Source organism: Tyto alba, unplaced genomic scaffold (assembly GCF_018691265.1).
Source record: "Tyto alba isolate M040663 unplaced genomic scaffold, T.alba_DEE_v4.0 Super-Scaffold_33, whole genome shotgun sequence".
NCBI lineage: Eukaryota > Metazoa > Chordata > Aves > Strigiformes > Tytonidae > Tyto > Tyto alba.
This window is the reverse complement of record NW_024881308.1, coordinates 7,004,795-7,018,927: the sequence shown is the minus strand read 5'-3', so window position 1 is coordinate 7,018,927 and position 14,133 is coordinate 7,004,795. Positions and strand designations below refer to the sequence as shown.

The 14,133-nt window shown below is 43.3% G+C and overlaps 2 protein-coding genes across 4 annotated transcripts; one reads left to right on the top strand and one right to left on the bottom strand.

Annotated features, from left to right (window-relative positions):
* Window positions 1–2,288: 2,288 nt before the first annotated feature.
* On the bottom strand, window positions 2,289–9,470 carry LOC104357515 (oxidative stress-responsive serine-rich protein 1). 2 transcript variants are annotated; one of them, XM_042801228.1, is made up of 4 exons: window positions 9,429–9,470; window positions 5,764–5,878; window positions 3,851–3,964; window positions 2,289–3,102 (listed from the first exon to the last, which is right to left on the bottom strand). In XM_042801228.1, the coding sequence occupies exons 2-4, from the start codon at window positions 5,838–5,840 to the stop codon at window positions 2,412–2,414; spliced, it is 882 nt and encodes a 293-aa protein (XP_042657162.1). In that variant the 5' UTR covers window positions 5,841–5,878; window positions 9,429–9,470; the 3' UTR covers window positions 2,289–2,411. The 2 variants fall into 2 exon arrangements, with proteins under 2 accessions (XP_042657162.1, XP_042657163.1); XM_042801229.1 differs by having other exon boundaries at window positions 5,764–5,875; window positions 9,429–9,452.
* Window positions 9,471–9,645: 175 nt separating this feature from the next.
* LOC104356274 (oxidative stress-responsive serine-rich protein 1) lies at window positions 9,646–14,133 on the top strand. 2 transcript variants are annotated; one of them, XM_042801268.1, is made up of 4 exons: window positions 9,646–9,722; window positions 10,005–10,120; window positions 11,789–11,899; window positions 12,553–14,133. In XM_042801268.1, exons 2-4 carry the CDS (start codon window positions 10,044–10,046, stop codon window positions 13,235–13,237), a joined length of 873 nt encoding a protein of 290 aa, XP_042657202.1. In that variant the 5' UTR covers window positions 9,646–9,722; window positions 10,005–10,043; the 3' UTR covers window positions 13,238–14,133. The 2 variants fall into 2 exon arrangements, with proteins under 2 accessions (XP_042657202.1, XP_042657203.1); XM_042801269.1 differs by lacking the exon at window positions 9,646–9,722 and adding an exon at window positions 9,755–9,775.

Genomic DNA, 14,133 nt, shown 5'->3' with positions numbered 1-14,133 from the left:
AGCTAAGCTTTTAGACTGCTCAGGCACGCTTTCAAGGTTCTTGCTGTACAATTAAGGGCTGGAAATGTTTTCTCAACACAAAACCAGAAGGTTTTGTCCTATGGTTTCTGGGGAGACCAAAGCATCTTAAAATGCCTTGTAGTAACAGAAGGGGAAGCGTTAAGGCAGCAGTTGCAGCTACCCATGGTCTTCTATTTCATGGTGTTCCAGGATTTACCCACCCAAAGATGTTGTAACTGCCCTAAGAAAATGCCAAGTTAGAGACCATGTAATTATTTACTTAGCAAGTTTTTCCTAATTATATAGCACAGTTGTGAACTGGTAGTACACTTTGTTTAAATGTCAGTAACTTAAGCAGAGGTTGGCACTTAAAGAGCTTTAGCTGACTGTTGTCTAACATACCCAGACGCTCAGACTTCACGAAGCACTAACGCTGTGGGTGCTCTAAGGCAACACCCAGACCTGGTCTTATTTCTTCGTTTTGGCAGAAAAAGTCGCATTCTCCCCCGAAGGCTGAGTGGGCAGCGGAGCCCGCTGCAGCCAGCCAGCGCTCACCCAGCCTGGGGGTGACCTCTAGTGGCCCAGCACTGCTCGCCTCCCTGCCCACTCTGCACCACTTCATGTCTTTCTACTCTTTTTTTTTTTTTTTTTCCCCCCACCCCTTACACCCTGGATTTCAATCCACTTTCTCCAATGCAGTGCTGTGACTGCTGTCTGCAAGCATTTGGAAACAGTAAAGAATAATTTTTTAAGTAAAGTCATTCTGTATTTTGCAGCCCCATATTGCAGACAATAGTTCTTAATTGCCTTGAATTCAGAACACAGGTGGCAGAAATGCAGCTATTTAAGAGCAAGGAAACGGAAGGGAGATGTGGGACCCAAGTACACTCTGCAAGGGGTAGAACTTCAGAACTGGCAAAACAGCTAAATTTGCATGGCCACTTAGTTCTAAGATAATTGGTACTGCCACAGAAATGCCAAAAAAACCCCTGAGTAATATCAAAGGATTTTGCAGGGAAATGTTTGTCTACATTTCTTCTCCAGCCTTTATAGGTCAGAAAAATTTGGGTACTGCAAATGGTAAAGATAAACTTAACACAACTCATCTCTCTCTCATCAAATCATATTATTTGATAGGATGCTCCTTTGCTATACACATATTTGTAGAAGACAGATTGTGCTGATGCACGCAAAGTATGGCAAGCTGGTTGTTGCTGAGGTAGTGAATTTCAGGAAAATGCAAAGCTGGACAAGGCATCTAAAGTGACAATGTTTTAGTAAAAAGACTGGAGGAGACGAGAAAGAAAACAGTGCTCCAGACTTCCCTACTGCGCAGCTGACAATTGTTCACTCAAGTCTATGAGTCTTAATACTTGAAAGGTTATACTTGGTGTTACAGAGCTGGCTGAACAAAACTTAAAAAAACCCAAAACAAAACAAAATAACACCCCAAAAAACTGAGTGCATGAATTAAGACCACTGAAACAAGCAAATGCTGTTTCAGCCTTCATTAAAAACACACTGAACAGAGTCCATCATCTCATTTTTCCTTTGCTTAACTGAAGCAGCAATCCCCCTGAAGAAAGCAGGGTATTTCTCCTGCTGCAGACAAGTCTCTAAGGCTTGTTGAATGTCCAACAGGAAGTTACACCTGTTTTATATTTTCCCTTCACCAACACTGCAGAGATCAGAATAACCTCTTGAAACAATCTTGCTTTGGCCATCCAAGTTTCTTTTCTTATCAGGCAACCTTGCAAGCAAATGTAATGTTAACCTAAGAGCATCTGACTACATTAACATCAAAGATAGGGCAGGAGGATGCCTGTTCAGCTGATCAGAAATAAAGACTTTTTAGGCACAAAGGAGCAACAATGCCTCTAACCCAAGAAAAGACAACTCTGTCTCTTGAATTTTCCTAGTGTAGTAACAGTACCAAGAAGAGGACAGGAGATGGTCACTCCTTTATGAAATAAAATCAGAGGCACAAGCATCCATAAACACAAGTGTTAACAACCTGAGATCAAAGCGATTTCAAAGAAGCTGAATTACATCAAGTTTCTCACAATAAGAGCCCTAATCACCAACCAATCTAGAACTTTTCTCTTCCAACAAACTGAAAGAAACAGGAGGACTTTGAAAACAAAGTAGAAATTCCTAAGTGCTAGGTCTCTTAAGTACATGCAGGTATACTCTAAACACATTCACCGTGTTTGCTTCATCATCTATTCCAAGCTTAAACTATAATGCTTAAGCCAAACTGTTTGTCCAGCTTAAATAATGAACATTAGTTAAAATGCAAAGAAGTGTTTTTATTGCAAGCACAGTGAGCAGGGAGTGGGTTGTATCTCACATGACTGTGACAGAGGGCAGATTTAAATCACCCACCCTCCTGTTTTTAGTGCTCATTGTTGTCAGGTGTACATCATTTCTGCCATGTGAGACATTTTCTTGGGAATATACAAGTAATATTCCATGTATCCCGAAAGATCTTCAATAGTCACATCATCCACAAAGACCCTGGCTTGCTCAGAGCAGGAGCGTGGAGAACTTGAGGGAGTTCTTGATGGCAAAGACTGGGCATGATCCTCAGAAACCATTCTATCAGGTGCCAGTGGGAGGGTGTTCTGCAAGCCAGAGAATTTGTACACTTCCATGTCTTGCCATCGTTTACACTGACAGGCTCTATCTGCACATGCACACAGCTTATTCGTGTTCAGCTTGGACATAGATTGAAAGTCGGAAAGCTCCGTAGTCTTTAGGCTTGCTTTGGATGCTAGAGAAATGGCAGCTGGAGAGCTGTCCTCTCTGTTCTCTGACGCTGACTGCATAACAGGAGCTCCCAAAGACTCAACATCAGCTCCTGTCTGGCCAGCGTCAGGAGCAATACTGCATCGTTCGTGCGCACAAGCTTCCTTTGGAACTGGCATCCCAAACCCACTGCCGTCGTCCTGGGCATCAATCTGGCTCTTGTGCACTAGCTGGCTGCACGTGGAATGAGATTTTGTGCTGCAATGTATAAACTTTGGAGGATGAAGAATTGGAGACTTGGAACGCCTGCGACGCTGGGTTCTCACAACTCCTCTGGAAGGCTTCTTTATAGACCTACCAGGGAAAGATATAAAAGCGAGTGAAGATTCACTAAGAGAATTATTGCTGGACTACAAATAACATTGGACAAAATCTCTACTGCATCTATATTGCATGCAAGAGCTTTAAGCTCAGAGTATTCTGCTATCTTGGAATCTGACTTTGCTCTAGACAAGCAGCTGTATAAAATATAAAAGGAACACCTGAGAAATGAAACTAAAAATACATGCTTCTAAGGTTAGAAAATGAGCAAAGCATATGAGCCATGACAATATAATCTCTAAGAGAAGGACAAAGCACAAGAAGACAGTACAGAACTAATGAATCAAGGGCAAAGGGTAGTTTTGTTTCAGTAGCAAATGAGCACAAAGTTCTGCGTAGACACTCCACAAACCAATTCTTCGTTTCAGTCTATTTCCCAAGGCATAGTGACAGCTTCTGCAATGTCCAACAGCAATTGAAAAAGATGCATTCATGATTGTCCAACTCAAAACCAGCAGTTCACATTTATATCAAGAAACAGCTAACACGTTTAGCAACCTATAGCTGAACAGAATTTCCTTTCACTTCACATAATTGTAAATAAGAATAGTAGTCACATATGAACGGAAAAAGGTCATGTAGAGTATTTTAAATAGTCCTTTCATAAAGAAAATTTGGGTCCCTTGTTTAGGGGTGCAGTTACTACAGACTTTGTCTATTTAAAATTCCCTTTCAATGCAGTATCATTTGAAGTAGTTTGATAATTCCAAGTTCCTCTTACCCATGCCAGGTTTCCTTAGAAGTACACACATTCTTAGCTTTGGTTTCATCTGCCACTGTTCTAACTAGTGCTCTTGGACTTGTCCCTTCACCCACAGAGAGAGAAGCAGTAGATCTGTGAAAGACAGAATGAAAAGTTAACAGCCTCGACTGCTTAGCATTATGAATATGAAAAAAACTTATGAAACCTCCTTTCCCAGAAAAGATTGCTCCAAATCATTTACAATACTTATTAAAAGACCTGCCCATAAAGACCCAATTTGGACAGTGTTTACACATTCCTATCTCAAAAGTTTGTAAAACAGACTCTTTCCCAAATATGAAGCCATTCAGCAACTAGACTGAAAATCTGAACTTCGCACATCAATGATAAAACACACACAAGGGCTATATTTCAGTTTCCGGGGAGAGGGGAAGGGAAAAACACCATCACTGGAGAAACACATCTCTTTTTCCAGAGACAAATAAGCCATTCTTTCCTAAAAATAAGTGTTCTTTGGACATAAATAGACTTTGTTTAACAGAAGAACACTTAAGCCTCTGTCTTAGACAACATAAGCTAAAACTCTTCATACTAATGCAAGTTCAATCACTTGAGCAACAGAGTTGTGTCAAATCTTCAACTTCTATTCAACCCAGGGGCCTCAGAAGATTTATAATTTTCCTGGTGCTATAAATTCATCCCAACTTCCCATTTTCAAGGAGCTGTAATAATCCCAAGAACAATTTTTCCAGTTGTGACTTCACATATTACACTAGAATTCACAAGGAAATTATTTTCCAAATCCTGTATTAAATTAGTTTGTAAGCAGGGCAGATTCCCTGAAAAGCGAAAATAAGTCCCCACACACTGATCTAGGATAGGGTTAACTGATATTTAATAGAGTCCGAACTATTAGCCAAACATATACTATTTTCCATTTAAAGGACAACGAACACAGAGAAAACTGAAGGTCAATAGTAAAAACTCCAAAGTAATTAAGTATGACTGACAGGGGGTGGGACTAGAGGTACTGAAGAAACGAAAGGCATTTGCATAGCTATTAATTTCTAATGAGTTTAATTACTTAAATGAAAATTAACTTTAGAAGCCCACCTGCTCATGGTCTAAGTTCTATGGTAATTCTAATTATCGATATTTACATACTGCCTTACCTACGCTTTCATTTCAGTTACCAGCATAACTGCATCACTGACAAGAGCTTACTGAAACACTACTATAAAAGTAATATGTAATGGTGCACATTTGTGAGCAGAAAAAACATTATATAGAAGCCATTTTTTTTTTTTTTTTTCAGATAAAATCGATCATCTCCAACAAAGACACACGCTGCTTGTGTTCTGCTACCGGGACAGGGAGGGTAAGTGCCACATGTTGGAGCTCCCACAAAACAAGACAACACAAAAGGCATCCTTTCCCATTTAGTGATTTTAGTTATAAATAAGAAACTTGTAAGTGACAGCAATGAAAATAGTTTGTGTGGGAATCATGCACTGAATCTAATGCTCTCCTTCACTGACATGGAAAGAACGTTTCTCTCATGGGAAAAGATGGGAGTTTATTCTCATGACAGGCCTTCAGAGCCTTGACAATATGCTAACTTCAGTAGCAGAGTTCTAGTGCTACAGACATAACCTCTGGCAGACAGATTCATGCCAAAATTAATTTCAAGCATGTTGTCAACTGCTGACTATCGTTAGGTTTGCTTCAAGCCTGTTGGGAGATAACAGCAATCAAACAAATTACAATTCCTTGAGAAGCAAAGTCTACAGCTAGTGACTATTTCAGTTTGACTAGCCTTCAGTGCCTAACCTTTTGCAATTACCTCATCCTTTTAAAATCAACAGCAAGGGTGTTCCCTTCAAGTCCATTTGTAACATGTTAACTCCGTACCTCCCTGTGGTGTTACTTACCCAGCTGTATCAACTCTTAGCTTTTTGAATGCAGTCTGCAGGCTTTCCTCTTCTCCATCCTTAGCTTCCGTTTTCATTATTGGGATGGCCAGAAGGTGACAGTTACCACGTGCTGCTAAAGGCAGAAAAAAGACATGAATGTAAGAATCTTGTTAAAAACATTAGTTGCTCAGCAGCATCATAATACATGAAAATAAACTCAAAATAGCTCACTGAGTGCACAAAGCTGAGGTCATTCTAGTAGAACATTTTTGAAAGTTGATTCAGAACAAGCTTTATGCTACCCAAGAATGGGACAGTCTCTTATGCAACTGCATAGGTGAATTAGCAATTTAAAGTAAAATTTGGTGTCAGTAGCGTCTTGAACATCCATTACAGCCTAGACGGACTCCTTCATTTGTCTTACAGTGTTAACAGAATAATTCCAGAAGAGGTGAAAGGTGAGAAGGAACACCACCATTAGAAACAGTTGACTTTCTACAGCTGCTATTTCCAACTTTAGGACTTGATGTTACATATACACTTAAACCCCAAACCAACAGATTTTTCCTAAAAGATATAGTTTTTAGCTAAACAAAATTTTTTGATCTTATGTCTAGATCCCAGCAAAGGCTACACAATCCTATCAGAGCATGGTATTTTGATTGCAAATAGCTATTAACATTTTCTGATATCAGCTCTTGAACAAGCACAAATGCAAATAAGAATACAAACAGCAAACAGTAAGCCTTGTTTTAAGTAAAAAAAGGAATTGATGAACATGGGCTGATTTTTTTTTTTTTTTTTTCCAAATCTACCCTGGCCATCATTTAATCTAGCTACCAAGAAATCTCAAATCCTTCTAAATTTGATGCTCGTCAGTGCCTTACAGTTCTGCAATCATGTGCACATCCTACACCAGCCATGCTTCCACTAAATACACATTTGATAAAGGTTTGTTTCCTTATCTTTGCTTTCGCTGGGCAGAAACCACACAGTGGCAAGTCTCAGTTCTACACCAGACTACCTCAAGCTCAGTATTTTTTATTAGCTGGTCTCATTTAGTGCTTTTGACTTTACTGCTTCTGCACAAACAGGGCCATTTGGTGTGGGTGCCATTACTGTGAGAGCCTTTGGCCACACTGTACAGGTTGTGACAAGATAGTCTTCTTAGTCTTTTTTTTTTTTTTTCTTTTTTTTTTTTCTTTTTTTTTTTTTTAAATTACAAAGTTGTCATACTTGACAACATTCTAAAATGAGACTGATTTGGTAGACAAGGGGAGAGCAGTGGGTATTTTCTACCTGGACTTCAGTAAGGCCTTTGATACCGTCTCCCACAAAACCCTCACAGAAAAGGTGATGAAGCACGGGCTGGATGACCAGTCAGCGTAGTGGAGTGAAAAGCAGCTGAACGGCTGGGCCCAGGGTGTGGTGATCAGTGGTACAAAGTCTAGTTGGAGGTCAGTAACTAGCAGTGTACCTCAGGGGTCAATACAGTGTCCAGTCCTGTTTAACATCTTCATTAGTGATCTGAATGATGGGGCAGAGCGTACTTTCCACAAGTTTGCTGATGACACCAAACTGGGATGAGTGGCTGATACACTAGAGGGACCTCAACAGGCTGGAGAAAGGGGCTGACAGGAACCTCACAAATTGCAACAAAGCAAAGTGCAAAGCCTGTGCCTGGGTAGGAACAAGCCCATGTGCCAGTACAGCTTTGCAGAAAAGGCCCTAGGGGTCCTGGTGGACACCAAGATGGACATGAGCCACCAATGTGCCTCTGTGGCAAAGGGACTAACGGTATCCTGGTCTGCAGTTTGAGGGAGCTGATCCTTCCCTCTATTCAGCACTGTTGAGGCCACAGCTGAGTGCTGTGTCCAGTGCTGGGCTCTCCACTACAAGAGGGACACTGACATGCTGGAGAGAATCCAGTTAAGGGCCACTAAGATGATGAAGGGACTGGAGCATCTCTCCTATGAGAAAAGGCTGTGAGAGCTGGGACTGTTCAGTCAAGAGAAGAAAAGGCTCAGGAAGGATCTCACCAGTGTGCATAAGTACTTGCAGGGTGGGTACAAAGGGGAAGGAGCCAGGCTCTTCCCAGTGGTGCCCAGTGACAGGCCCAGAGGCCATGGGCACACGTGCAAATGCAGGAAGTGCTGTCTGAGCATAAGGAAACACTTCTTTGCTGTGAGAGTGACTGAGCACCGACACACGCTGCCCTGTGGAGTCTCACTCCTTAGATATTCAAAAGCTACCTGGACATGGTCCTGGGCAACCAGCTCGGGATGGTCCTCCTTGAGCAGTCAGGGTGGACCTCCAGGGATCCCTGCCAGCCCCAACCATTCTGTGACTCTTGAATCTTCCTGAAGCTCTAAGAATCTATGACAAAGGTAACTATCCAAACCCAGCAAATGATAAAAGCTCCTATAAGTGTGTTCTTGTTACACAGAGTACTAGCTCTACCTAAAGACACAGCAATAACCCCCGCATTAGTACTACTTTTATCAAGTAAGCACCAGCTTTTTTGCAGCATGGAAAAATAAAAGGTCTCGGCGAATAGAGGGGAATAATCTAAACCTCTGCAGCTCAGTTACTTATGCAGATACAGAGCAGTAATTTCTGTTTCCTCAGCACCTCATTCCAGTGGGAGGTGGCAGCTCTCCCTGGTGTTGTTCCAGCTGCTCACTTTGCTGTGATTTCATCTGGACGCCCGTGTGGCAGACGGCTATTATGACACACGCAGAAGGATAATGCATCATAACAACTTCAAGGCACACGTTGTCCAATGAGTCAGACAGCAAGTAAACACGAGGGGAGGAAGCTAACATAGAGATTAACAACATGATGCTCATCTGAGCAAATTATTATTTTATATACTCTCCTAGTTAAATACTACTGCTCTGCTGAAACATATGGTCCCTACTTCAGTAAGATTTTTTTCCTTGACCCAAAAAGAAGATTCTTTAAAATAAAACATTCAGCCTACAACCATTTTTTTTAAGAAACATCAAATTTCTGTGTTATATAACCTTAACAAGAGGATGAGCGTAAAGTGCTTTTAAATCACTGTACCTTATCCAAAACACACTACCAATTTTAGACTAAATATTTTATCATGCTGCCCTTCATCACCGACACAGTAAGCCCTCAAATGATGCAGAATCTATTCAGATAAAAACCCACTCACTCTGCGATAACTCAGTACAAGCTTAAGCGTTTAAGGAACACCAGCACGAAGAGAAAAAGAATTACTATGAAAAACAACCGAAGTTTAACGCTGTGTCGAAAACCACACTGAAACTTCTGTTCTTTGCCCCCTCGGAAAATACACCTCCATCCTTCCCCGGCTTATTTCCAGCTCTTTCCCAGCAGCACAGGACCGCGACCCCAGCTCGGGGCACGGCGAGACCCCCGCCGCGGTGCACAAGCGCTCGGCGAGGGGCGAGAGCGCCGGGGCGTCGGCGGCCAAGCGCGCAGGGCCGCGGAGGCACCGCGGGGCCCCCCCCCCCCCGCCGCTTCGCAGCCCCGGGGAGCCGCCGGGCCCAGCCGCACCGGCTTTTTACCCCCCCCCCCCACGCCCCCACAGCGGGGGTGACTCAGCGCAATCCCCGCCGCGGTTTCCCCCCGCAGCCCACCGAGCAGAGGAGCCCCGCCGAGAGGAAGGCGCTCCCGCCGCCCGCACTCACCGCGCTCAGCCCCGGGGCCCGGCCCCGCCGCCTCCCGCCGGGACTCGAGACCCGGCCCCCCCTCTCCCCCCCCCCCCCCCCCCCCCCCCGCTGGAACCGACGGCGGCCGGGCGGGGGCGGGGCCAGCACCGCTCGCGCACGCGCCCTCCGCAGCGGGCGGGGCGGTGGGGAGCGCAGGCTCGGCGGGCAGCGCGCCCGCGCATGCGCGGCCCCATGAGGGCGGTGACCTCACTTCCTGTTGTGCTCCGCGTTTCCCCCCCCCCCCCCCCCCGCCCCCCGCCCCGGGCGGTACCGGTGAGTGACGGCCCGGGGGGGCCCGGGGCAGCGGGGGGGGAGCCGTGACTGGCGTGAGCTCCGCTGGGTGACGGGCGGCGTGTGCTCTGTTCGCCCGGGGGAAACCGCGCGCCGCGTTGTGTTTGACGCGCGGCTGGGCGGAAGGCAGAGCCTGGGGTTGACGGGGAAAAGGAGCGGGCGGGTCTGGGCGGGGGGCGGGGGGACTGCCCCATACACTGCGCGGGGCTGGGGGGCCGGCGAGTGCTTAGGCCTCAGCGTCGGATCCTCATGTCTGTATTCTAGTTTGTATGGCACAACTGGTTACGCTCTGAGAGCCCATCGATGGACTTGGAAACTAAAGATGAAGAGGAAGAGAGTCTGCAAACAGCTTTCAAAAAGCTGAGAGTGGATGCAGCAGGGTAAGCGAGCAACAAAAAGGACTGTGCAGTTTGACAGTTTCTCATTGCATATTTGTATTTGTCTTCTGTTATTTTGAATCTCAAAGAAAATGTCATTTGGTGGAAGGCCCCTTACTCCCCAAGAGGAGACAACTTCATCGCTTCACGTGAAAAGCAGTCATCGTAACTGTATAATAGGCAAAGCAGTACTTTATTACTGACTAATTTTGACACAATATCCAACTGAAATTACACAGTGACAGTATGAAAACATGAAATGACTCACCTAAAGCAGTGAACCCAGTCTTAACTGTTGCGGTAACCGAAGTCACTTGTGTGATACAGAAGTTGTTTTTCCATTCATGTGAATGGTGGTGTCTTCAGCAACGTTTATCAGCCTTTGTTATAGTGCACAAAGATTTGCTTGGAAAGCGTCAGGACAGCACCATCGCTTCGTAGTGTGCTGAAGAGCCCACTCTGGAAATCATCAGGCTAAATATGAGCACTGATAGTTTCAGATTTCAGGGGATTTTGTAGAACAAAATGTCTGCAGACATTCTTATACTAAAATCTTATTCCATAACACAGTGGGTATACCAATAATATGTAGTGTAAGCATGTTCCTTAAAAGTAAGAGTTAATAAAATTACGCAGTCTAACACTTTGAGAGATAGTTCACTTGAAGTCTTTGGGGAATTCACAGACATGAGAGAAGACATCATATTGATGATTAACGTTACCTTGAGAATTCATCTCCATAGCCATCCTTACTATGAACTCATTACTTCCTCTGCATGTTAAAATACATTTTGTTTTGTTACTCATTTCCTCTACTTCAGTAGGTTTTCTGTTAAATGTGGAAAAAAATAGCTGTTCTCTGACAAGGAACTATGCTTATTAAGCATACCACTTTTGATGCATTACCAGTGACAGGCTATGTGGAATTCTGGTTGATTCCTGATGATATCTTCTTAGGCATAAAAAGATCTTGTTTCGCAGGCATGTGTTTTGAACAGCTCAAGTCTTGTGACTAATCCCTTAAGATCAACTTTGGGCAGCGTACTTGGACTCTTCTGCTAGAATTTCAGTCTTGCTTCTTATGATTTCCTGTCCTGTGTTCCAGATCACACATACAGCCGTCATAAATCCAGATTCACGTGCTGAGGCATTTATGTTTGTTGTCTGGATCTCCAGGGACATGTTTTTTTCATTCCATGTTTATCTGGGAAATTTAATGAGAAACAAATTAGTAATTTGTCCTTGTCTTTTGTACCTCATCCATTTCTCCACTGACTCCTCAGCCTGCTGCTATGGGTTCCTGACTTTGCATTTTAGATGAGTAAGAGTCTATCTTTAACAACTATTGTCTGACAAGAACATTTGGAACCTGAGTTTACATTCCTTTAACATGTTATTTTGGTACAAATAGGGCATGACATCAGCCTCTGGGCATTTTGGCCTCCTTTCATTTCATCTCACCTATCTTTAGACACTTGACTGAGGCCAGTATAGTAAGAGCAGTTAGATGAATCTCTGTAATACCCTGTTTCTAACCACTGGCTATAGAGGAAGTAAAAGCTTCAAACTTAAATGTCTTAGCTAAGCATCTAAAGCAAATAGGCTGAGGCTAGAGCTCTGAAGCAGTACGTTCAGGCACTAGTGTAATGCAGCATTTCCCTTTTTTCTCAGATGTATTGCAGCTCTGTCTGTGGGCGATGGGACGATCCTCAGAACACCAATAAGAGTAGCCACGGATGGAGCCAAGCAACAGGCTTTCTGCTCAAAGGAAGCATGGCATGGGTAAAACATACCATTCACTGTGCTGTGCACGTGTTGCTGGCTTGAGACTTTTAACACTTGCATACTCCCCGATGAAAGTTGTTGTAATTAGTTGCTTCAACATAACTTTTCTCTCATTTTTATTACAAAACTTTACCATAACTCTTTGATACAATGTTTTTTAAGGGGATTTCATCAAAGACTTTAAAACCAATATTGCCTCTTCTCTTAGAGAGGGTACCTAAAACTTTCTTTTCTACCACTTTCCTCAGAAGTCCTTTTTTTCAAGTCTTACACCTTTGCAATGCCTTTCACCTCTTTCTTGGGTTATTTTATTTCTGTATTGAAGTACCTGGATATTCAGCACAATTCTGCCAGCAGCTCCAACTGATATCCAGGTTCTGCGCTACAGTTTGGGATAACAAAGTGTCATTTGCTTAACATAGAAGATTTGGGGGGGGAAATAGCTTTAAATAAGGGTTGTTTGTATGTGTCTTTCCTTTGGGGGAGCCCTGATTTCTTCAGACTCCTTCAGTGTTCCTGTCAGAGGTTGTAAGTGACCAGTCACCTGATCTTTCTAAGCAGAAAAATGGTTTTAGCCACATTTTAGAGCTTAGTGAGGTATGGTGTAGATTCTGGAGTTACCTACTTGCTCACCTGTTATAACCCTGCAGGTGTGTGAGAAAGCCTTCCAGAGGATCGGCAAGAGTCCCACGTCGCAGACGCTCCAAGTCTCCTGTCCTGCATCCTCCCAAGTTTACATATTGCAATATGAAAGCCAACAACCAGCTGAAACACAAAACCCAGGCAGACACGTCAAAGAGTAGTATCAGTTCAGACATTTTTGTTACAGCAGAACACGGTACGAAGGACAGGCACGATGCTCACTTTGAGGCCAGTGATGACAGAACTGAACCTTTGGAAGCTTTCACCGCCGAAGAGCCTTTGGAGAAGTCGGGAGAGAATTGCCTGACTCTCTCCTCATCCTTTGAAACTAGCTTGCATTCTAGCCAAACCTCGGATTTCCAGTCCTTATCCATGCTTAGCAACGGCAAGCAGTGCCCTTGTACGGACAAGAAATGCCAGTGCAAGCAGTGGCGAACCATGGAAGTGTACTCTTTCTCTGGCTTACGGAGCGTCCTGTCAGAATGCGAAAAGGCAGTCCTAGGAGTCCACGCCCAGTCTCTTCAAAATAGATCCCCTTGTGGGACAGCCTCATCAGGTTCTCCTAGATCTTGTTCTGAGCAAGCTCGAGCCTTTGTGGATGACGTGACTATTGAAGATCTTTCTGGATACATGGAATACTACTTATATATTCCCAAGAAAATGTCTCACATGGCAGAAATGATGTATACTTGACTGAAAGCAATAGAGAATCTTGAATCAGAGTTTGTGATAATGGTTGGGTTAAATGCCTTGTCAGTGCCATGTTTTTACTGTTGTGTGATCAAATGTTTCTTTGCCTCATACAGTTTAGTTTTCTAATAAAATTAAAAATGGAATATAGTTTCTGAGCTTAGTTCTAAAAAGAATGCACTAAAGTCTCTGAATACGTTAACAAAAGCACTGTAGATCAAATGAACTCCCTTTTTTTTTTGGTTTGTGCTGTGGATATTCAGGCTCTGTGTGCTGTTTTCACTAAGTTTTGGGGAAAAAAAAAAAAAAAAGCCTTTTTGGTTTTTTTTCTGAAGTTTTGCAGTGTTTGGAAGGTTCATTCTTAATGTGTCACGGTAGTTAGAGAAATGTTTCATAGCTACAGCTCTATCCTCCTCATCCTGCTCTGGAGAGAATGAGAAGGCATTCAGTATTTTGGATAGGTTGAATCTCCTTTCCTTGAATGGTATCTGGTTCCTTTTTACTTGGATCAAATTGCAAATGCTTCCTCCTCACAAATTTGTTGGGAGGTCCAGAATGTGCGGGTGTGTGCTTGGGCCCTTTCATAATCTAACTGGCTCACTCTTAAGCAGTTCTATTTTTCTGCAGATAAGTGAAGCTCTTAGAAGCAAAAATATATTTTATTATTTGTGCTTTACAGATGGAATAATTTAGGGGGAGTGTAGCAGGCTAACAGTTTTTTTGGGCCGCGCTGTCTCAGAAGTGGAGATTGTGGAGCCATCTATACAGATTGTTCTGACTATGTTTGATAAAGCAGCGTGGAAGTAGGGTAAACAAGTGTGTATCATACAGGCTTTGTGGTGTAGAGCTATAACATTCCTTCTGGTTGAAAATACTGAAATAAAAAAATTTGTTGCTGA